This window comes from Dendronephthya gigantea, unplaced genomic scaffold, assembly GCF_004324835.1.
Source record: "Dendronephthya gigantea isolate DGI-Jeju-01 unplaced genomic scaffold, DenGig_1.0 000042F, whole genome shotgun sequence".
Taxonomy (NCBI): domain Eukaryota; kingdom Metazoa; phylum Cnidaria; class Anthozoa; order Malacalcyonacea; family Nephtheidae; genus Dendronephthya; species Dendronephthya gigantea.
The window spans coordinates 1,386,915-1,411,147 of NW_021163052.1; the positions used below are offsets into that span (position 1 = coordinate 1,386,915).

The 24,233-nt window shown below is 36.2% G+C and overlaps 2 protein-coding genes across 5 annotated transcripts; both read left to right on the plus strand.

The window, feature by feature from the left end:
- The first annotated feature begins 11,642 nt into the window (after positions 1-11,642).
- Positions 11,643-15,882, plus strand: LOC114526992. Of its 2 annotated transcripts, XM_028548547.1 has the most exons (6): positions 11,643-11,822; positions 12,491-12,975; positions 13,667-13,850; positions 14,190-14,761; positions 15,129-15,507; positions 15,652-15,882. In XM_028548547.1, the coding sequence occupies exons 1-5, from the start codon at positions 11,719-11,721 to the stop codon at positions 15,476-15,478; spliced, it is 1,695 nt and encodes a 564-aa protein (XP_028404348.1). In that variant the 5' UTR covers positions 11,643-11,718; the 3' UTR covers positions 15,479-15,507; positions 15,652-15,882. The 2 variants fall into 2 exon arrangements, with proteins under 2 accessions (XP_028404348.1, XP_028404347.1); XM_028548546.1 differs by lacking the exon at positions 15,652-15,882 and having other exon boundaries at positions 15,129-15,638.
- A 371-nt stretch (positions 15,883-16,253) lies between these two features.
- LOC114527035 (interferon-inducible GTPase 5-like) lies at positions 16,254-23,945 on the plus strand. Of its 3 annotated transcripts, none has more exons than XM_028548606.1 (5): positions 16,254-16,432; positions 19,764-20,269; positions 20,825-21,008; positions 21,285-21,862; positions 22,302-23,945. In XM_028548606.1, the coding sequence occupies exons 1-5, from the start codon at positions 16,332-16,334 to the stop codon at positions 22,787-22,789; spliced, it is 1,857 nt and encodes a 618-aa protein (XP_028404407.1). In that variant the 5' UTR covers positions 16,254-16,331; the 3' UTR covers positions 22,790-23,945. The 3 variants fall into 3 exon arrangements, with proteins under 3 accessions (XP_028404407.1, XP_028404406.1, XP_028404405.1); XM_028548605.1 differs by lacking the exon at positions 16,254-16,432 and adding an exon at positions 17,398-17,629; XM_028548604.1 differs by lacking the exon at positions 16,254-16,432 and adding an exon at positions 18,214-18,825.
- The last annotated feature ends 288 nt before the right edge of the window (positions 23,946-24,233 follow it).

The following is a 24,233-nucleotide window of genomic DNA, read 5'->3' on the forward strand; positions in this document are numbered from 1 at the left end:
GTGGTGTATTTGACCAGATTGTAGAGCATGTTTACCGATATTACTATGGTTTATATAGCCGAATCATTCAAATTGGACTTGTATATAAATCGCACTCAGGAACCTAGAGGATTTGCTAGTGAGTGAATATTTTTTGTTATAACTCTTCCTTTCTGAGCGATTTACAGAATTCGAACTCCGAACCAAGAAAAAAACACACATAGGAAGCGTAATTTAAAGTTTTGTGATTAAGCAATATTGTTTCGCATGAAATTTGGCCGCCATGTTTGTTTTTATCCCAATGCAAGACGCCATCTTGTCCCAAATTTCTGGTAATGGCCAGAACAGGCGTCTTGTCTAGAATACTTCAAAGTGCTTAAATTAAATTTTGCCCTCAGTTTTTCTATTCAATTAAACCTATTCAATTAAATCACTCGCATGTGAATTAATATTAAAGTGATAAAATTTATTATTTTCATACTAAAATCCATTAGAAAAAAAAGAAACAAGTCAAACAACGACGAAAACAATACCATCTATAGTTACCACTCGGACAAAACCGTTTTGAAACAAATTTTTGCCTGGCGTACCTTACGTGGTACGAAACAGGGCGATTATATAGAGAGGGCGGTGAAACAGGCTAATGTGGGCGTATGTGGGAGTACAAGTCTGCAAAAAACATTCAGTTCATCACAATTCATTAGGAGACGATGAATGAAATTTAATTCCGGGAACTGATTAGCAGTTCTGATTAGCGGCCTTGCATAGCGGTCTGCCACAGAGGACTCTGCCCTATTTTACTAAATGTCTTGGCATTTGCGGAGGTGAAAATTCATTTGAAAATCAATTTTGTAATTTATATTAGATAATTTAGATTACAACTACAACGAAATCAACAGGCAGCCATAAGTCCAGCAAGTGTGAAGGCGTGTGCATGATGTGTACACTTCGGAAAATTTTCGGGACACGAGAACAATCTCTACGGCTTAATATAAACACTCTAAACAACTCTCATTATACAATGAAAACTATGTCCTAAGTAGTAAGTACTAGTAGATGGCAGTTGTCATAAGTTGTATAACGGGAGTTTCAGAGATAATGTTGCCTGAACAAGGCCTTGCTAATACTTGAGTCATCCAGATCTTGACCGCAAAATATTGTACATCATTCTTAGCCTATACAAGAAATGGCTTACCGCAACAGCAGATAAATTATTTTTGTCTGACATATAGTTCTATTACTATCAGTCTACTCCGGGCAGAGGGGTGAGCCACTGTAAAGGTCTGTTCACGCGATCTAATTTTGTCGGATCCAATTCACTTCAGACATATTGAAAGCAACCTGGTATTAATAAAACAGTACTGCAATGGTTTTAGTTGATTTGGTGGGATCAAAGCAGGATATTTTCATAAACTAGCTCAATATGATGCCATAGAGTTGTGCAGCCAGTTATGTCGTCAAGAGAAAGGCTGTGATGTGGCTTTTATATATGATTGGCAAAAACTGCTACGGGGTAAAATGCCTCAGCGAAGAACTCTGTCATGTTGTGCCGGCAAAAAATGCTCCAAGAGCCCTAATGATATCCAAGGTCGACTTCAGAGGCGAAGGTAAGCTATTGATACCAACGTATAACTAAGCTTTATATACCTTCCAAACACCCACTCAATATGTCAGTTTTTTTATCTTTGAAAGCGTTTGTTTACATTACGACCGGATGTGCTTAAGTGGGGCTTAATGATGAAGGAAAACCCCGCATAAATGAGGTTATTCTTTGAAGTAAAGTTTCAGTAATCAGGCATATCTTCCTTACACACACACGTAAGACATACGGACTATGTGGCTTTACTGGCTTAGTTTTGACACTGATGTTTGTCTCTAATACTTTTCATTTTCAATTTATCTTCAAAAATTCATGCCAGAAAGATTGAAGTGTTTCCAGACATCAGTGGAACACAATGTCACGTTAAAAGGTGGACTTCGAGCAGGAAACTTCACCGCAGTCGGTCATGTTGATAACATCGACGTGTGTGCAAAGCTTTGCTGTGTCACAGATGGCTGCGATCTAGCGTTGATGGTCAACAAGCATTGCTTCATGGTGAGGTGTTTAGATAAGGAGAGATGTAAAAGTATGAAGATTATTAACCAGCAATTCCGTACCCACATCACGAGAGTAAACAGAACTAAAGTCATAGCGGAAGAACAGCAAACAGGTAAGAATTATTCCTGATTCCTGACCAGGGTTCTGGTTTCCTCGCTAGGGCAGCTGCCCCCATTGGTTTTCTCCTACGGGGAAAAAGACATTAGCCCTTTGCAGCATACTATATAGCTAATAGCAATATCATACATGCACCATTTGATCAAATATGATGCAAGCCTTTTGCAATAAAATCTGATGATATTTTTGAGAATACCACAGTCTCTTGTCGATATGAAAAACCTATAACAGTTTAGATTCTGTGCGTGTGGTTAAATTAATGTGCCTTTCTCTAAAAGTTTGTTCCGCTAAGTGAAATACGTTTTTTGCGATTCAAAACTTGCGCTTGGCAACTTATCGTTGTTTATTTATCTGATTGAAGTTCGTGCGTTGAGCTCGACACCAGGAAAAACTTCAAAGTTAATGTGCAAGAATGGAGCCGTGCGATTCAACCAAACACTGCTGGGCGGTTACGACGCGGGCAAGTTTAAACTGCTTTCACAATCTGCCAACATGTCGGCCTGTATTCGGCTGTGTTGCGGAGAGATGTCATGTGATGTAGCGCTGATGATCGAAGGGAAGTGCTATGGCGTGGCCTGCAAGACAATGAGGCTGTGCCAAACCATTCCCGCCAAAAATTCGGTCATGCTGAATCACCTCAGCCCAGAAATAGTGTTCATTACAAGCAGGAATGAAGAAGGTTTGTCAATACGAAATAACTAGATTATTATGTAATAACGTAATCTCTCCACGGGACCTACGTTTCCATAGACATTTTCCACAGCTTCATGTATTTAATTATTTTGAGCAGCAATGATTGATTGTGCAGTGATAGATAAGATTTTTGTAGTCATGAAATAAATTTTGTGCGGCAAGAAATAAGGTTTGTTTGGTGCCGATAATTAAGAGATTTTGTTTAGTGCTAAAATGCGATATTCAAAATTCTCAATAAAGAAAGCTGCAAAATCTGTATAAGTAGCTACTCAAAGTTTTCCTGAGACAGAGTTATATTTACATAAACTTTCGCATTTCTTTCCGTTTTTGTGCAGTGATAAAATTTCCCTAACAAAACCCTGCTGTCTAGCCAAATCGTTTTTATTGCAAAAAAATATATGTTCCTCTTTTGAAAGAACGTAATATTGCATTCCTAGTTAAAACTAAACTTCTTTTACAGTAAATTTCGTGAGTCTTAAAGACAAAGCGAAATATGCAAATCAAACGTCATATCATATGACGTCACTCTCCGCGGTGGAAGGTATGCCGGGAAATACAAGGCGTTTGGACCGGTTGACGACATGGCGGAGTGCATACGCGTTTGCTGTATGGAAAGATACTGCGACCTCGCCTTTATGATCAATGGCACGTGCTTCACAGTCCGCTGTCATACGGAGGAAGGATGTCAGGAAGTGCGGTCACCGGGAACCGGGTTTAAACCCATGATTCTTACGTGGTGAGAGAGAGACGTCATCGCAGTTCTCATGATGACAAAAAATTGTTGCACAAACATCGTGGAAAGGGTAATGAAGCTAATAATGTATGAAGCCTTTTTGAAGCCTCGGCCAAAATCATCTAGTATATATTAATGTATGCAGCATTGTTATTCACCGTTAAAAACCATAATGAATAATGTTCCATTAGACTTGACATTATTTAGAGTGTTGAGCCAGTATGATAATATTTCTCACGTGCCAAATCAACTTAAAAACACTAGAGACCCTATTATCAGAGACACCTCTCATTGTACATGCCTTCAGAACATGCGTAAGAATCACGTTTAAAATTCGCTTAAAGTCTCGCTACCGAACATAAGCCAGATGCAAGTGCAACTGTCCAACTTATTAGTCGTATGAGCTTTTGAAATCACATAGATTATGTGCAAAATGCAGACACGAGAATGGCAATTAAATCCTTGTGTTCATTTGCAAGGATACCAGATTTTCGGTAATATTAAACTTGGGCTGATATGAGAAGACCAACTTGGAAGGAAAGCAACGAGCTTATTTAAATTCTGACTTACCATACATATCTCTGTATATCGACATTCCTTTTCATTCGAATACCATGATATGCAAATCAAACGTCATATCATATGACGTCACCAAAATACCTTTCACACAGTCGTCTTTCTTGCCGAATTCCTCAAGTACATTTGAACTGTTTTCTAAGAAACGCCTTCATATTGAATATAGTTAGACCGACAGGCGACTTTCGTTGACGAAAATATCAGCATATTGAAGATATCGAAGATTAGTCTTTAACAAGACGATTTATAAGTTTAAACGCAATCTCTCGCTTAAAACATCTTGAGTAACAACTATACCAACGGCAACAATTGAAGATATTTCGCAATGACTTACGTAATTTGCATATCTTCAATAAAGTACCCCGCATAATTAGCAGAGAACGTCATGCACAATAGACATTCTTTTGTCTCTTGTTCTTTTGAGAGGGTGAGTGATGCCTTCCTTATTCAAATTTAAACGTGAACTTATGTCTTGCGTAATAATACAATTCCCTTGTGTCCAACAGAATAATGAAACTATACAGTTTATTGAATTTCGCACGATAGAATGGATTCTAAAGAATTCAAATGCATTCTAAAAACATGATTTTTGTGGTAAATAAATTAACTATAGTCAACTCATAACTAGTACTATAGTCAAGTCGAACAATATCAGCCGCTGTGCTGGCATGTTTGTGCATGAAAGGTATAAGTTTTTTATCTACTCCCTAGTATAATAGGAAGTTGACAGTTATGATCCTGGAATAAAATTGGAAGCCATTTGAAATTCTCAAAGAACTCAACTTTTTTGTGCTCAGAAATGAATCCGACGTAATTGGATCGTTGAACAAACCTTAATGGGCTGTTTACATAAGCCGGTTACCCGAGATTCAACGAAGCGTGAGATGATTTTGAGGTATTGAAATGAGCAGATAACATGGTACTGGCAGTCGTATAATCACCACAACAATAGCATGTGGTTGTTTGGTGTCATAAAGACTTAAGAATCGGGTAACCGGGCTCATGTAAACAGCCCCTAAGACAGTTGGAGATCATTCTAATAAAACTATGATTTATTCTGTTTTCAGCAGCATTCAACGTTTCAAAGAATGAAACATCATCGGACCTTCCTCGCGTTCCATCTCCAAGTCTACCAAGCGTGGACAGTGATCATTACTGCACGAACAGCGAGATAATGTACAACGTTACTTTACGAGGAGGAATCACAGCCGGCAAGTTTCCGACCGAGGAGTACTACCCAGCATGCAAGAGTGCTTACGTGTGTGCTGCATTGCCAAGTCATGTGACCTGGCGTTTATGCTTAGCGACCACTGCTTCTCTGTGACCTGCAGGAACCAGACCCTCTGTGAGGTCGTGACTGCGCGAACCAGCGAATACAGACCGCAAATTGCATATATTTATGCGAGATCGAATGTAAACATCCACGAGGTAAAGAAGCCCAGACCTGAGGGTAATGCTTCAAAAGTTTTGCCAACTGCTGATAAAGCTCAGCAAAGTGAAAAATCAAAGTTTCAAACTCATAAGGAAAATGAGGACCTAGGACATGAGAAAGCAGTTGATGTTCTTCATCAAAGCAGTTCTGCGAAGAAGAAAAAGAAGCCATTTAAGGCAAAGAAATCTCAAAAGAGAAAGCACAAAAAGAAAAAATATCTCAGCAATCAGGCGAAGCTCGAGCATATGTATGCCAGAGAGCGAATCCTTCTTCGGAAACTATCTTTGCTGAAATTGAAAATGGAAATGATAAAGCGAGGAAAACATGGCGGCGATAAGAATGCCAAAGATAAAGTGCTTTTGGAAGCGTTTGAAGACGAACCAAAGGCTGAAAATACTTCATTGCACAGTAGCGAAGACGATAAGCTGGAAAGCAGAAATGAATATGAAAGGACAGATGAAAGAACATCGCTTACCTCTGATGTGATAAAACAAAATAATCCCAAAAAAGAAAACCTTAGGGAAGGAAATCTCTCGAGTGTTGCCGAGCATTCTATAAAGAATTTTACAAACGTCTCCGCGAACAAAAACACCACTAAGGCCAAAAATATTGATAAATTGTCAGAGAAGAAAAACACCAGTGATCTCTCTTCGATAATCAACAATTCTGGATCAAATGACAATAGGAAAAGTCTCTCAAAAAACCTGTCAATGGTGGTAAACGAAGAACTTAAAAACATTACCAGAAAAACTACGAATTTGGAATAACTAGGATCACAAAATATTTCGCAGAGAGTTCATAGGACACAGTTATTTTCAGAAACGAAAAAAATCAATGAACTAAATCATTTCAAACAAAGTAAGAAAAAAAACTTATTTGCTTTTGAGGATACTAAAGAATCTTTTGCAAGGACGAAAGAGTTGAATAAAATGAGTCAAAAAAATGACAAGAGTACAACTGCTTCTCTTGAGGAAATGATAAACCAAACAACTGAATTGAAAGACAGAAAAAAGGAACATACTTTGTCTGAGAAAAAAAGAGTTGTAGAAGGCTCAGCAATAACAAAGTTGCCGAAAATTGCAAAATATGTAGGGAATGCTCCAGAGAATATATTCAATAATACAAACCAGAATAGTTCCGCTCATCCAATAGGGAAAGATTTGATACTTTTGAATGCGTTTTCTACAGAAGAGGAAGGAAATGATGAAAACGAACCTTTAGAAAAGCATCCTACCTTACCAAGAAACTCTTCGCAACATATATCCCGTAATAGAAATAAAAAAACAACTGATCACTAGTGTTTTATAAATAATAAATAGTTTGGTTTATATTTGTGTAAAAAATGCAGAGTCGTTGAACCAGCTTTTGGCTCGAGTAAATATGAGACACTCGATATACTGAGTGTACTATCGTGCTCATACGGTACAATAGACCAATTTATCCTCATATGCAAATTGCCATTTCATTGTTTTTGTGTACTTTTGATCGATGTGATTTCTTGTCGGAACACAATATCATATGTAGGCACAATGTAACGAGTTCTGACAACAATATTATTGCAAATTCACTGGCAAAAATGCACCTCAAAAAAGTATAAATAAACATTGAAAAGGTATTTTGCATATGAGGCTGAATCGGTTTATTAAAACACGTTGTCCGGTTGTGAGCCGCACCATTATCAGTTTAGCTTTTGTGCATGAGTCAATTCAACTGTACGATTAGAACATATTTTAAATTACCTGGACTTTAAGAATGATATTAATTGTGGAATAATAATTGTTGCCCTTTTTGAGACACCCTGTATTTAAGTGTTGTTGAGTATCAGAAAAGAACACAGGAGCCTGGGCTCGATATCCGTGCCACAGGCGGTTGCGGGTTATTAGAGCCCGGCTGCTGTGTAAAAAGCTATTGGACTTCGGTACAGTGATGGCAGTGCCTTTTTTAAGGAATTTTCACTGGGGGGGCAAAGCAGAAAAAAGGCGAAACGAAAAATGAGCCGACGAGGTTTGGCGAACGCGCGAGACAGAAGGAAACCTATGTTTAAGTGCAAACAATAATTTTAACTCTTTGTTTATACAGCATTTAGAAAAAAATTTTTACAGCAGTTGTACAGCATTACGAAAAAAATTTGGTCACAAAATCTCTTTTTTTATACGTCTCAAAACATGGCCTTGCACTGCGTCGGTCTTTTTTGTTGAAAAAGGATACAACGGCTGGCCTTGGGTCATATGAAGCAGTAGGGACACCGTTCCAGGCTATCATCAATCTATCGTTTAAAGTTTTCTGATTTGTTGCTGTCCTCAGCTTCGAGTACAAAATATTATATGTTGAAACACTTCTTTCAACCGTCATGCTATCAGGTGAAATCACCACTATTGCAGACAGCAGATCCCTTACTAAGCCAGTGCTATGTCTGAAAATACAAAGAAAAACAAGAAAAATACTATATATCTCAATTCTCAAAAGGTACTTTTGGTTTTTAGCAACACAGCTTGTTGGCTTACCTTAGCATATGTAGTATCCTAACTGTGTAATCTTTTTCCAAAATGTGTGAATTGGGTTTCAGATCGTCAAATGTCTCAAAAACAGTGTCAGTGAATCCTTTCACATCATCACCAACTATACCTGCACATTCGAGTAGCGGTCTTGTAGCAGCAACAAACTCATTTATTGATTTTGCACCACAGATGTCAACAATGTTTTTCATTATGCCTTCCTGCTCATTGTCCAACCTTTGCTCAAGGAAGTTAATGGCTGCATTAATAATCTCATTTCGTATGGTAGTAAATGATCTTCCCCGGTGATAACCATCAATTAAGGCATGCGTTCTCTTTGCTTGCCTTGACTGCGTCGATGACTCAGCAGATTGTCTGGATCCATCAGCATGTAAGGGACCATTTTCTTTTATCCACATTTCTTCAGAACCACCAGCATATGGTGTACCTAACATAGACCTGAGCTTCAAGAGTGCTATATCTCTGTGCTTCATGATGTCTGGAAGGACAATGCAAACTTTCTGGAATTGCTTCTGCAAGATCTGAAACACAGAGCATACATCAGACACAATGGAAGTAATGTATGACTGTGTTCCATTCTTTTTCCACAGCTTAATGAAACCCTCAGCACGCTTTCTTTCCCTTGTATCAAAATCAGTACTTTTTGAAATGTTATCCCAGTGCTGTAGGCATCCAATTTGATTATGAAGGACAACAATACAGACATTGTTTAAATGCTGGGAAAACCGCACATTGTGGTAAGTAGGGAAAGCCTTCATGGTAGGAAGAATTTTTTTCAGTTCTTTTGTCCTGACAGCAGACTTATGGTAGTATTCTGGGATGGAAAGTAGATTTGACTTCCAAACTTTTAACTCAGGAACACTTTCTTCCATATCTTCCATTGCAAGGTCAGAACGATGGCAAGCACACCAAAAGTTCATCAGTTTTCTCTCTACATGATCTTCTAACCTCTTCCACAAGCCAGATTTAGATCCTGTGTTAGCAGATTCACCATCTGTAGTAACACCAGCAAATTTTTTTTTCATTACAAGTTTGTCTACTCCAATTGTTTTTAAGCCTGTAAGAACACAATCTTCTAAGCCAGCAGCTCCTTTTAGGTCTGAGTCAGTTACACCAACAAATTTTGTCTTAATATCTAATGGGTCATCAGGAGAGTTGTATTTTAGAAATAGAAACTTATTGTCATGCTGCATGGTGTCTACAGATCCATCAATTTGGGTAGAGAATTTAATGGCTGTGTTCACTTCATCTTTCAATTTCACTTTCTCAAGCTCTGCGATAGTGTCAAGCATTTCTTTGTAAATGTTTGGATCTCTGTAATGCAAATCTATTGAGCTTGGCTCAAATGGAATGAATGGACTCTGCAATAATCCATTTTCACTCAGAGAAGAAATAAGCTGGTCAGCATGTGCTGTGGCAAGGGCTCTTGAAGGCCATGACCATGCTGATGGTGTTAGCAGTTTACTGTCATTGTAAACGTCAATTGCAAGTTTGATTAGGTTTTCTACTGTTTTTTGTTCCTGATTTTTAAAAACTCTTACCAGAGGATGATTTAGGTCCTGATTGTCCCATAGTTCCTTGTGCTTTTTTGCATCCAAAGCTGCCTGATGTATTTCACTATGCAAATGATCTATTATGTTTTTGAGTTTCTCTTCCGAATCACATCTTACTCCATGTGCTATGTAAACAATACCATGCCTTGATCTCCTTTTCGCTTGTTCCTCAAATTGCGAACAGATGTTGCATTTAGCAAGCTGTCGTTTACGGGAGCCAATTTTCTCGCTATAAACCGATATTGTTTCCTTTCCCACCTTATTTTGTATTTTGTTGATATTCAACAAAAAACCTCTGTATGAATTTAAAGAGCAAGGTATTTTCTTTTGTTCATTATTTATAGGTGGATTTGTAACCGTACCAGGGTCAACTTGTTCAACTTGAACAGTTTTGCTCGCAGCAGGGGATTTATTTTCCTGATCTGTCACCTTCGTTTTTGCTTCAGCATCAACTGATGTCACTGCTTCGGTATTCGTAGATTTAGGAACCACGAAAAAATAATTTGTCAACTTTTGGCACTTTGTGTTTTCTTTGCTTTCGACAACATTTTTTCTTTTCTGTTTAATATTGCTTTCCATATTCATATTTCATAGGCCTGGCCAAATTTCGCGGGAAATATTCATTTAACAAATGTACGAATTACGAAAAGGCGAAAAGCCGGAATTTGCCACAAAACCGTCGCGAAAAAAATAGCGTTATCAACAAACTGCCGAGCGGAAATACTAGGAAATAGTGGCAAGGTTTAGAAAGCTAGCATTTTATTCGATTGATTCTATGAAATTTATCGCTACTGTGAAATATTTGTCAAAGAACATTATGCATCACATGCAAGGTGGCTGTGGAAAAGGCTATGGAAGGGCATGGTCTCTTTATCAAAGTAAATCAACAGCAATTCTCAGAGCAATAATGAGCAATACTGTGTCGCACTACGTGGGCAGAAATGTAGTTACTGGGGGGGCAAATGCATTCTCTGGGGGGGCAATTGCCTCCCCAGATATATAGTTAAAAAAGGCACTGAGTGATGGGAGAACTGATAGAAATAGGTTTAGTCGGAGAGGTAGGAAGCGGAAAGTCAAGCTTTACTAACACTTTATTGGGGTACGTGTTCATGTAAAATCAATTGACAATCAATGTCTTGCGCATATATATTCTTGCCGGTAACATTGGTCCGCTATTGTTGCGCCAAGCAAATAGTTATATCTATATTGATAACTATTTGCTTGGCGCGCACATTAAAAACACAAAATTGAAACAAATATGCTAGCATTGAATAAGAAAGGATAAAATGGCTGTACATCTATGCCATGTAATTTAGCTAAAAGCATCACAATTAGATGTTGTCGATCTTAGTCGTCGATCAGCAGTCTCAAAAAGCCGTGTTTCGAAAGTCATGTAATTTAGCACACCCTGTCCCTGAAGTATACTTCTCCTACAGCACAGCTTTATCTGTGAAATGAAACACACCTTTTTAAAACACGCCTTTAAGCGACTTGTACACAAGCCTTAAAAACATCTATGACTATGGTGTGTTATGGTGTCTTCAACAAACTATATGATATGTCAGCACACCATCAGATCCGCTTTTTGCACACAAAAATGTGTGTGAAACTTAGCCTATAATTGCAATAATTTGAGTTGGCCTAGCAGGCCAGCACAGGGTTAAACACAGGGACATGCAAAAGTTAACACCAAGGGAGTCGATATTTAAATATTATTTGAATATTACAGCTCTGAAGTGAATTAATTGTACAATTGATAATAATAATTGATAAATATTGCATTCGATAACGATAGTGATTTTGTTTTATATATATATATATATATATATATATATATATATATTATATAATATTATATTATTGTTTTGTGCCCCAAACAATAACGAATGTGTGCTTCTAGGAAATCATTAGCATAATGATTATGAATGTCACGGTTACAGATTCTGCAATTATTTGATTCAACACTGTTGCGATTTCTTACAAAACGAAAGAAGCTTCCTACGAACACGAATTTTAGCTAAATGGGTGGATCAGAGTCCAAGGAGGAGACATCAAAAACCAACAAATTTGTCTTAGTCGGATCAAGTGGCTGTGGGAAATCTGCCTTTGTCAACGCCGTAAGAAGGTATATAACCAATATATTTGATTGCTTCTTTTCCTCAAGGAAGCGTTATGTCTGAATGGAAAATTATTAGTTGATGTGATGCACGCACGTCAAACATCCGCCGCTTTATCCTTCTGTTTATGATATCTTAGTATCTTAAGCAAGTGAAAAAGTTTGTTCAGGATTATACTGCTTTCAAAACTTGTCGTTTCGTTTTGATTGCGCAGCCTTAAAACTAATCATGCGAGACATATACATGAAAACCAAAATTAGCTGAAATAAACTTCCGAAAACTACAAAAATTTATAATTGTTTTTATTCTTAGTCCAGGGCTTTATCCATATATAAGTTTATTCTGAAACAAAAAGCGAAACTTTGATTATTTCAATACAAAATGCGTCATTGATCATATATTGTAATATAAAAGGAGGAGTACAAACATAAACAAGAACCTGTGTGATTATTATTCATGGTAGCTGATGCAAGGCGAGTAAGGCGAAAAGTATTTTATTTGCTTATGTACGGTTGGGGTCCAGCATATCTTATTTGCTTGCTGGAATCATGTGAACCAAACAGTTATGTATTTCAGCAAAGAACGACAGATAATTGAACTGTTTCAGGTTTCTATTATAAAATAACACATCGTCATTAATTTTACAGTCGTTATATCTTATCTCTTTTTTGTATAGCATCGACAATGAAGACTGGCAAGCGGCAGGGGTCGATATTGTGGAGGAGAAAAGAGAGCTAAAGGAATACATTCATCCAAATAATCCTCTAATCAGCTTCTGCGATTTGCCGGGTTATGGCACACAACACTATCCCACAGTTGAAATGTATTGGAATAATTTCAATTTGGAACAATTTGACAAATTTCTGATTTTCATCTCACTCAGAGTCACAAACCTTGATCTCCATATGATTCAGAAAGTCAAATCTGCCAAAAAGTCATTGTTTATTATTCGTACAAAAATTGATATTGAATACATGGTGGAAAAAGATAAAAGCCAATTTAATGAGAATGCTCTCATCGAAAAAATCCGGAAGTACATACTTAATGAAACCAATCTCACACGTAAAGAGATATTTCTTATCAGTAACTATCGTCCAAGCAATTGGGACTTCCTTAAATTAATACAGGCAATGGAAGGCGTGTTACCCAGGCCTGAGAGAGGTTAGTTCCCTCGAGATAGCCTTGCTCGCTAAACTAAGCAATAGTTCCTTCTTGACTAGAAAGTAACGGGAATCTTTCAATTCGGGAATCATAAATTTCCAAACAGTTAGGTGCTGTAAGGCAACAAAATTATATTTTGAACATACATCGTTTTCGTTATGACCAATAGGATCGCGTATGTACATTCGGGTATGCGCACGGCAACAGGCATCCCACATGTGAGTTCACGAGTTCACAGTGCTGTCGGTGCAGATAGAATTCGTTCCCGCAGGCACATACATGCACTGCAAGCAACGAAGGCTTGTCGAAATGACGTGTCAAACGTTGACATAAATTATTTCCTGCAAAGTTGTACATTTCACGCTAAAAACGTGAAGTAAACAACAAGGAAACGTAACGTTTTAGAACGGAAACATCGTGAAAAAATTCTCGCACTCAACGCTTGAACGCAGTAGCAGTACATTCATGGGCTGCTATTTTTCAAGCGTAATTTGTTGAAGAGATGTTTATATCTTGCACCTGACTGTTGAGACACATGATCAGAAAATTAAATAAATAATTCAAACTAACCTGAAACTCTGTAAAAACTAAACGAAAATTTTAAGTCCGTTCCTTGAAAAGGTTTCTAATTAGATAAATTCAATTGAATTAAAACGCCACCCATGTAAATGAATTTAATTTTTTATTTCAGGGATATGGTCACATTTCTTTGTTAAGACTATGGCGAAATTTTCCGATGCTTTCCAGGGCAACGCGATTGAGGCTGCAGAGAAACTGATTAAAGACCTTGATGAGTGGAAGGATGTCAAAATATCCGTCGCAGTTATCGGAAAAAATGGTTGCGGCAAATCAAGTTTCATAAACGCAATTAGAAAGTAATTATTTTTTTATGGCTTGACACTGTTTTTTTTCTACGTATATCCACTTTAATTAAAGAGAGCATGTTATAGAATGAAGATTGTCTGTGAGATCTCCGATCTTAAAAGTAATTTTGTAATCCATAGTATATTCAACTGTACATTTAAATTGGAATAAGAAGGGAATATACGGATTTCTCTACAGACATGCAGAATTATTATAATGAAAGCTTTTACTTTAATTTGCTTTTGGTTTCCAAAATTCCCTCCAGTAATGGCTATATAATATAATGTAGCAATTTAAATTTTGCAGCGGTAACGTCATGTGATGAATTTTAATTATTCTTTCTTTCACAGAGTCGACGATACCGACAAGACTCATGCAGCAAAAACGGGAATAGTCGAAACAACAACGATTCCGATGAAGTATTTCTATCCAAATAATCCCAATATAACACTATGGGATTGTCCAGGTATCGGTTCGATTGCACTTTCCAAACTTGACGACTACAGCGAAAGTATCAAAATTATGGAGTATGACGCGTTCATCATTATGACCTCTGAACGGTTTGGAAAGATTACTAAGGCTTTAGCAGAAAAACTTAAATCAATTAACAAGCCTTTCTTTTTTACCCGCACAAAAATTGACAACGACGTCAAGGATAACGCAGAAAGAAGAAACATTGCAGAAACAATAACACTGCAAACTATTAAAACAGACTGTTCTAAAAGCTTAAAACTGGCGAATGCGCCACTTAATGACAACGACATTTTTCTCATCAGTAATCACAACCCAGATAAATGGGATTTCGCCCGACTCACAACAGCAATCAACGATCAACTTCCCTCTCGTGTGCGAGAGAGCTTTCTTTTCACCGTGGCTGTGTTTTCTGAAGGTATTTTAAGACGAAAAGTTGAAAAACTTAAAGGTGCGTGTTCCCAAGTATATATATAATAGTTTTCCCAGGAATACCCTCAAAAATCTGCTATTCCTTTAAAACATTCTATGATCAAATTAATAATAACAAAACGGTATGTCGATCTTAAGGATTATTGACACATCTAATGATTCGGTATAAACTTACGCGCGCTAAGTTTTACTTTTGTATAAGAAACGCATTAAAAAATGAACGGTCTCTGCTTCATGTATATTTTCGCAGACGTATTTGACTTTTTTCCTCATAAATCCAGCTATAGCTGGATCTAAACGGAAAAACGAAGAAAGAATATATGAGAATTATGTTGTTATAGTTCACGTATGCTCACATGTTCTTCCATTATTCTGACCTTTTTTAGATCGAATATGGAAGGTTGCAGCAACACAAGCATTAAGATCATTGGTTCCGAAAATACTATTGTCTGAAGACGAGTACAGTATCATCATTGAGGAGGTGAAATTCTACAGATCTGAACTTGGATTACCCGAGAGTCCCGAAGGCCAGGAAGCGATCAAAAAATTTTACTTGCAGCCTAATACTGACGTGAAACGCTGGTTAGAAGGTTTCGACGCACATTGTGGTGTTAATTTAGGTGAAACAAACTTCACATTCCTGTCTCGTTCAATGAAGAATGTCCTGGTCGAAATGGAAACGGGTGCTCTAAAACTTCTTAACAAAACCGTTGAAGAGGCCACAAACCAAGCTTGAAAATGAACAAAAAACAGCAAAACTTCTATGTAAGATCATGCGCATTTAAATTTAAAATAACTTTGCAAAATAACTTTGCATTGATAGGTATTTATACTGCAAATATATCAATGTTACATGCATAGTAAAACTTAGTGGGTCTGTATAATCTTTTAACTATTTTTGCCTTTCAGGTATTGTTTTAAATCACGAAACCTGATATGTATGTCATTCATGAATACAGATTTAGCAGTTTAGGACAATAAGAACTATAAACGGACATAATTTAAATGCATAATATTTCTCGTTTCTGTGTCTATAATGAATAGTTAAACATTGTTTCCTCACAACAATATATGTTCACAATGTTTGAAATAGTTTTAGAAACGAAGTGTTTTAAATCTGCGGTATAACTCTAAGTATCTTGTAGGAATGTAAAATAAATTGAAATAATTTTAAAAACAAGGCTGAATCCTAAGAATTTTGTGCGCCACGATACATAAATTGATAAATTTTATTCTCTATTCGCAAAGATTGCAGTAAAACGACCCAGTTCGTTTTATTCACGTTGCTATAGCGCTTATTCATTTGTAGAGAACGATGTTAGGTTTTTGGGAAGGAAGATTTCGCCCGAGCTAACTCTCCTGTCAGGTAAAGCTTTTATTAGAATTCGCAATCTTGTATGCACAAATGAAACTCAATGCATTTCATGCACAATGCGTTGTGGGGAGAAAACGAAAGAGTTGTTCTCAGAACTCATTACCATATAATAATTATGAAACGTTACGGTATTGCATAGTGCCAATATACAGATGCTGTTGCGACTACCAGTGAAGCGAAATTAGATTTGTATACAAACACAAATTTAACTCAAATGGGTAAATCACAGTCTAAGGCATCAGAGCCTTGTGTCAAGTTTGCTTTAGTTGGAACAAGTGGTTGCGGAAAATCTGCATTTGTCAACGCAATAAGAGGGTAAACAATTTACTTTCTCTTTGAGTATACAGGAAACGTTATGCGGGAATAAAAATTAATATCCTATAGCACAATATTTGTGTAATAGATTCGTTGAGCGTCGCTGGATTTATCTTGCAAACAAATTGTGTTAGGCAAATAAGGTGAAGAATATCGTTTTAAACTTGCTATGAAATTGTAGGATCCTATATTATTGACCATTCGAGATTTTTAATGCGAGATATCAATTATATCAATTATACTTAACCTCGAAGTTTTACACCACCTAAGTTCCATAATAGAAGCAATAATATTAATTTTACTATTCCAATCTTAAAGATCAATACGATCATAATTTCTGAAGGTAACAATACGTAGGCGAATTTAAACAAACACAGATTCACGGCAAATCCAATGCAAATGATATTGCATGAAAACCTTCATTATAATAAGCTTCCTCTCAGTAAACAAATCCTTATAACTTCTTGCTAACAAATACTTACATAACATAGGGAAGTAGCGTATAAATAAATACAAAACATACAGATATTTACAGTTATATTTAAGAAATATAATATAACTTAAGAGAAGAGTTTATTCCAATTTTTTATTCGATTAAATTTCAAATTCTCATAACATTATTTACAACGAACGATGGACCGGTGGACCCAGTTGTTTGTTCGATTTAGCAGAAGCATCAAGGAGCCCATAGCAAATTCGGACAATAGCAAACTTCACATTCCTGTCATGTTTAATAAACAAAGTCCATGTTAAAATGGAAACGAGTGCTCTAGAATTTCTTAAAATAACCGGTTGAAAAGGCCACGAACCAAGCTTGAAAAGGACCAAAACACAAACTTCTATATAGGATCATACGATCCAGATCATCCTGTCAGGTAAAACTTTTATTAGAATTCGCAATCTTGTATGCACAAATGAAACTTAATGCATTTCATGCACAATGCGTTGTGGGGAGAAAACGAAAGAGTTGTTCTCAGAACTCATTACCATATAATAATTATGAAACGTTACGGTATTGCATAGTGCCAATACAGATGCTGTTGCGGCTACCAGTGAAGCGAAACTAGATTTGTATACAAACACAAATTTAACTCAAATGGGTAAATCACAGTCTAAGGCATCAGAGCCTTGTGTCAAGTTTGCTTTAGTTGGAACAAGTGGTTGCGGAAAATCTGCATTTGTCAACGCAATAAGAGGGTAAACAATTTACTTTCTCTTTGAGTATACAGGAAACGTTATGCGGGAATAAAAATTAATATCCTATAGCACAATATTTGTGTAATAGATTCGTTGAGCGTCGCTGGATTTATCTTGCAAACAAATTGTGTTAGGCAAATAAGGTGAAGAATATCGTTTTAAACTTGCTATGAAATTGTAGGATGCTATATTATTGACCATTCGAGATTTTTAATGCGAGATATCAATTATATCAATTATACCTAACCTCGAAGTTTTACACCACCTAAGTTCCATAATAGAAGCAATAATATTAATTTTACTATTCCAATCTTAAAGATCGATACGATCATAATTTCTGAAGGTAACAATACGTAGGCGAATTTAAACAAACACAGATTCACGGCAAATCCAATGCAAATGATATTGCATGAAAACCTTCATTATAATAAGCTTCCTCTCAATAAACAAATCCTTATAACTTCTTGCTAACAAATACTTACATAACATAGGGAAGTAGCGTATAAATAAATACAAAACATTCAGATATTTACAGTTATATTTAAGAAATATAATATAACTTAAGAGAAGAGTTTATTCCAATTTTTTATTCGATTAAATTTCAAATTCTCATAACATTATTTACAACGAACGATGGACCGGTGGACCCAGTTGTTTGTTCGATTTAGCAGAAGCATCAAGGAGCCCATAGCAAATTCGGACAATAGCAAACTTCACATTCCTGTCATGTTTAATGAACAAAGTCCTTGTTAAAATGGAAACGGGTGCTCCAGAATTTCTTAAAATAACCACGAACCAAGCTTGAAAAGGACCAAAACACAGCAAAACTTCTATATAGGATCATACGATCCAGATCATCCCATCAGGTAAAACTTTTATTAGAATTCGCAATTTTGTATGCGCAAATGAAACTTAATGCATTTCATGCACAATACGTTATGGGGAGAAAACGAAAGCGTTGTTCTCAGAACTCATTACCATATAATGATTATGAAACGTTACGGTATTGCATATAGCAATAGTGCCAATACAGATGCTGTTGCGACTACCAGTAAAGCGAAACCAGATTTGTATACAAACACAAATTCAACTCAAATGGGTAAATCACAGTCTAAGGCATCAGAGCCCTGTGTCAAGTTTGCTTTAGTTGGAACAAGTGGTTGTGGAAAATCTGCATTTGTCAACGCAATAAGAGGGTAAACTTACTTTCTCTTTGAGTACAGGAAACGTTATGCGGGAATAAAAATTAATATCCTAAAGCACAATATTTGTGTAATAGATTCATTGAGCGTCGCTGGATTTATCTTGCAAACAAACTCTGTTTGCAAATAAGGCGAAAAATATCGTTTTAAACTTGCTATGACATTGTAGGATACTATATTTTTGACCATTCAAGATTTTTAATGCGAGATGAGTAACAAACGGGTTTATATATCAATTGATATCACTAATAAATGTGTGAAAACTATATGTAGCTATAACGCCAAAGTTTTACACCACCTTATTCGATAATAGAAGCAAAAATTTTACTATTACAATATTAAATATCAATGCGATCAAAATTTCTCAAGGTATAACAATACGTAAGCGTGTTCAATATTGCAAATTCAATATTTCAGTTCAGATATTGTAGGCGTGTCATATATCATAGCTATATTTAAATCTGTTTAACTTTAAAATACTTTTTTATAAAATTAACAAATCCAGTATAAAATTAGCGTGTAGTATATATTTCATACTCATGTCATACATAATGCCAAGTTGTTATGAATTTAATTGCACTCTTCCAGCCATAATACAAAAGTATACAAAATTTTCCAACTTCGCTTGGCTATATCTTCGGTACTACGCAGCAAATTTAGGCAATTTTACTAAGTCTAGCCATCCCTTTAAAAAGAAGTGAAACAGCTCATTATAAACATAAAAATAAATTATTTTTGATCACTTTTTTCTCCATCGATGAGAATTTTTTGGGCAAATTGTGATTTGCTGGAAATCATGTGATAAAAAAGAGATGTCCATCCCCATCGTCGCTTGTGATAATTTTACCCGTTTACAAGATATAATTATTTTACCAAAGCGCTATCGCTGCAGTTGATTCAAGGTAAATTAAATGGAATGATCTCTTTCGTAGAGTCGATGATGAACACGAACATGCGGCACCAGTCGATATAGTTGAGAAATCGAGGACACCGAAAGAATACATTGACCCAAAAAATCCAGTAATCTATTATTGGGATCCACCTGGATATGGCACACCAAGCTATCCCACTCTTGACATGTATTGGAAGAAGCATGGATTGTCAAAATTTGATAGTTTTCTGATTTTTATTTCTTTCAGAGTTACAAAACTTGACCTAGAATTAATAAATAGAGTAAAAAGTGCCAAAAAGTCATTCTTGATAATCCGAACAAAAATTGATGTCGAATTCAACTTGGAAATAGATAAATTCGAGTTCAGGGAAAAAGAGACAGAAGAGACCTTGGAGAAAATCAAGGCTTATGTACACAAGCAAACGAACTTGCAATCGTCTTCTACAGAGAAGGTCATATTTCTTATCAGTAACTATGATACAAGCAAGTGGGATTTCAGAGAGTTAACGCATGCTATGAATAACTTGCCCTCTGTTCCTGAAACGGGTAAGTTTTTGTCAAGATGGACATAGAGTACAAAATCAAAATTTTTATATAATTTGGATAAAACAACAAAATCGAAATAGTGTCGGGAATGTTGCCGATAGTAGCTATATATAATTATTAAGAGACGTTCTCACACGGGAGGTGCACGAAGTATACTGACCATATATTAGAAACGTTATCAATTCTTAAATATATTGATTTATTTAGACTATTTTAATATATTTGATCTTTGCTATTTTTCAGTATTTATCTGTCTAGACACTTTTAGCCGTTTTTTTTCTGGCATCGCATAGACGTTTTATATTTATAGCCTGAAAAACTTTTATGACTGCACCAACATTAAATTTTATTGTTTTAATTTTGTCCCTAGACAAAAATATTCGAAGGAAGATAAAATAAATTCCATAGTTTTAAACCGATTCGAAGAAGTAACTTGTGAGTGTTTAATGTTGAATGCGTGTATACATATATAATTATATGCATCATGGTCTACGTAGATTTAAAATTTAGTGAACGCAGTAAAAATATGTTTATAGTTCTTTTTTTTAATTATAGCAACATGGAATCACATTTTTGGAAAAGAAATTGCCAAAGGTAGAGGCATTTTTCACATTAATGGGATCCAGGCTGCGAACAAATTGGTTAAAGAACTCGACAAGTGGAAAGACCGTCAAATATCCCTGGCTGTTGTCGGAAAAAATGGTTGCGGCAAATCGAGTTTCATAAACGCCATTAGAGGGTAAACTAAGTCTACAGTGAATTATAACTATTTTCTATTCATATATCTTAATAAGAGTTCCAATTTTAATAAAGAACGCAAATTGACTTTATATAGAGATGATAGTACCCCAAAGATAATCCGCGGTGTTAAATGAGCAAATTTTGTAATGAATTGGCCAATAATGGCCAATGGTCTGAGCAATTTCGTTCGTTTTATAGAGTGTATTTTATGAATTATAAGAAGCAACTAAATATGGGGGAAGGTGGTAAAATCAATTATTTCTCTTTTCAACAGAATCACGAATGAAGACGACCCGTTAGCAGCAGAAACGGGAACTGTTGACACAACAAAATCAAAAACTCGTTATTCCAATCCGAGAAATCCGAACATCACGCTTCGGGATTTTCCAGGCATTGGTGGAGAAGTCTATTCTGATGTCAACGCCTTCTGCGAAAAAGTTGATATTAAAAAGTATGACGCATTCATCATTATGACTTCTGAACGATTTTCTAACGACTCTGGAGCTTTAGCAAGTGAACTTGTCTCAAAAAACAAGCCTTTTTTCTTCGTCCGCACGAAGTATGACCTGGACTGTGAAAACGAGAAGAAAAAATATAAAGAGAAATGGGACGAGTTGAAGACACGGAAAAAGATTAAATACAACTGTTATGAAAATTTAAAATTAGCAAACGCGCCACTTGATTACGACGATATCTTTGTAATAAGTAATCACCATCCATACAAATGGGAATTTCCCCGCCTAGTAAATGCAATCAATGATCGACTACCCGCAAGTGTGCGGACGAGCTTCCTGCTCTCCACGGTTGTGTTTTCTGAGAAAATTCTAAAGCGAAAAGTCGAAACACTTAAGGGTGCGTATCTGCATATATTTCTTTTTTCTACAGGCATGCACACTTGTAATTTTTGTTCTACAAGAGGAGTCATTTTACGCATATTAAAAATCTGGTGTCTTCGTAGAAGGTGCGCGCTTCGTTCAGTGACTGAAAAAGCCAGTCTATAAAATATTTCATAACGTTCAGTGGTTAAGAAACGTGACTGCAACCAACCCCCCCCCCACCCCTTCGCTTCTTAATCCAACAATATTTTAACTTACAACATCATACTGAATGCATTTCGTGTCGTAAAATTCTCTAAATCTATAACAAAACCTTATAACATCACTTTATAACTCGTCATCTTTCTGCAAAATTAATACTACCTACATCAGGAGCCTGAAAAACGCGAAAAATCCGATGGTAATTGCCCTAGTCCTAATTATCAAGTATAAATTATATTATTTTTGTTTTTCAGGTCGAGTAAGGGCGGTTGCATTACTTCAATCATCTATTGTAAAAGTATTCACCACAACGGAGTATTCCCGTAAACATGATTTTATTCTCATTGCCAAAAAAGTAAAGTTCTACCGATCTCAACTTGGATTTCCTGAAGAGAATCCTAAGAATGATTCCGAAAAGGATCCCGAAGAAAGACCTGAGAAAGAGCCCAAAAATTTCCTTAAAATTTTTGAAGGAATGTCGCCCGAACTCCAAAATGATGTCAGAAAATTCTACTTCGAACCTGGCACAGATATGAAATCCTGGCTAGAAGCGTTAAATGAAAGCGCTTCTGAAAGCGAACCTACAGAAAAAAGTTCTGGCGATGAAAAATTATTAGGTGAAGTGAAAAATAAAGACACGTATGGATTCGTGGAGGGCACACTCCATTGTATCTTGAACGAAATGAGTGAGGTGGGGCAGAAAATCTTAGAAGAAGCAAGGATGAAAGCTAAGGGACAGTGAATCCGATCACCAAAGATAACTTACTCATAATTATATTTGCATAAGAAACTAGATGATAACTAAAGAAATAGTCTTTCGTGCATGCTCACATTGAACCTGCGTAGTATTGTAAGAACGGATAAGGTTATGAAATTCGAACGCTAGTATTGTAGATGAATTGTACCCATCATTTTGGTATCAATTTTATAGTTATTCCAACTCGCGATGAGGATTAATGAACCTTAACATCAACTATAGTTCATTGATATATATCAACCGGCCCTGTAATATAGTCTGTAATCATGACAAAGATGTGCATACAATTTGATGTGTGTAATCATCACATAGTATTAGATAGATAAATATTTGAAGCTAGTGTACCCACTTTTAGCACTTGTGCGCACCCAGACGAAGACTGGAAGACTTTTGTGTAGGTAGTTGATGCATAGGGTAAGGGACAGGCCGGACAGGCCAAGAGTCTATAAATTCGAGCAACGTTCAGGGGAAAATTCGGAAAAACTGAAATTAGAGTTACCTAAACAGAATTTCTGAAACAAAATTTTGTAATTCATAACACATATGTATATTCTATTTAGTCACTTTTGTTACAATTTCCTGAAAGCACATCTGGCTCTTTGCCACGGAATCAGTTTTCTTGCCAAAGGTCACTACATTCTTTCTGGTAATCGTCGTTAAACAAAATAAAATGAAGTTTACTGTCACGAACGTGGTAAAAGTTGAAATTCGGGCACATCAGTATAATAATTCCAAAATTCTGGCGATACGAAGTAGTGCCCGTACACCTAGGTTGGTGGGTAGGTAGTGTGTTGCTAGCACTCAATTTTACCTGAGCAAGTTTCTGCATGGGCGTAATCTTTCCCTGATAGCTCTATTTGCCTACTCTTTAAATAATCAACACTTGCCTAAAAGTAGATAAAAGTTTCTGAACTATAGAAATAGTGTATCAGGGTACTTGGTGTGGTGCTGTTGTAGAGAATATAAGTAACAATACAGGTAGAATAAGTAGACATTCATGTATTTGCAACGAAATGCCTTTTAGCAAAACATGTTTGTCATTGCTCTTGTGTGATTTGTCTGGAATATGTATAGTCTCTTAGTAGAAGGCAAGAAAAAATACAAATTAACAGCTAGAAAACATGAAAATAATAATAAAAATTCTCACGCTGCGCAAAAATACACGCAGGGTGGTTATACATACCGTGAGTTGTGAGATAATTCTGTTCTTTGAGAGTATTATATATTAGGAGTGGGTGCAAGGATACAAGTGGGAGATAAAAGAGGAAAATAAGGCCCATGCTATGTCATAAAGTAAATAAAATAAACTTTGTTACACCACAAGATGGAGTAGATCCCATGCTATGACAATTACCATGACGAGTCGATCTTATTCTCGGAACTTATTAACATAAGAATTGAAAATATTATTTCAATTAAGCTACAATTA

Bases quoted from the DNA above. Each gene is read 5' to 3' on its own strand.
- LOC114526992 (XM_028548547.1), top strand. From the start codon at position 11,719: ATGGGTGGATCAGAGTCCAAGGAGGAGACATCAAAAACCAACAAATTT. The intron at 13,851-14,189 runs GTAATTATTTTT...TTTCTTTCACAG, and splicing joins TTCATAAACGCAATTAGAAA to AGTCGACGATACCGACAAGA. The intron at 14,762-15,128 runs GTGCGTGTTCCC...GACCTTTTTTAG, and splicing joins AAAAGTTGAAAAACTTAAAG to ATCGAATATGGAAGGTTGCA.
- LOC114527035 (XM_028548604.1), top strand. From the start codon at position 18,545: ATGCATTTCATGCACAATACGTTATGGGGAGAAAACGAAAGCGTTGTT. The intron at 21,009-21,284 runs GTAAACTAAGTC...TCTTTTCAACAG, and splicing joins TTCATAAACGCCATTAGAGG to AATCACGAATGAAGACGACC. The intron at 21,863-22,301 runs GTGCGTATCTGC...TTTGTTTTTCAG, and splicing joins AAAAGTCGAAACACTTAAGG to GTCGAGTAAGGGCGGTTGCA.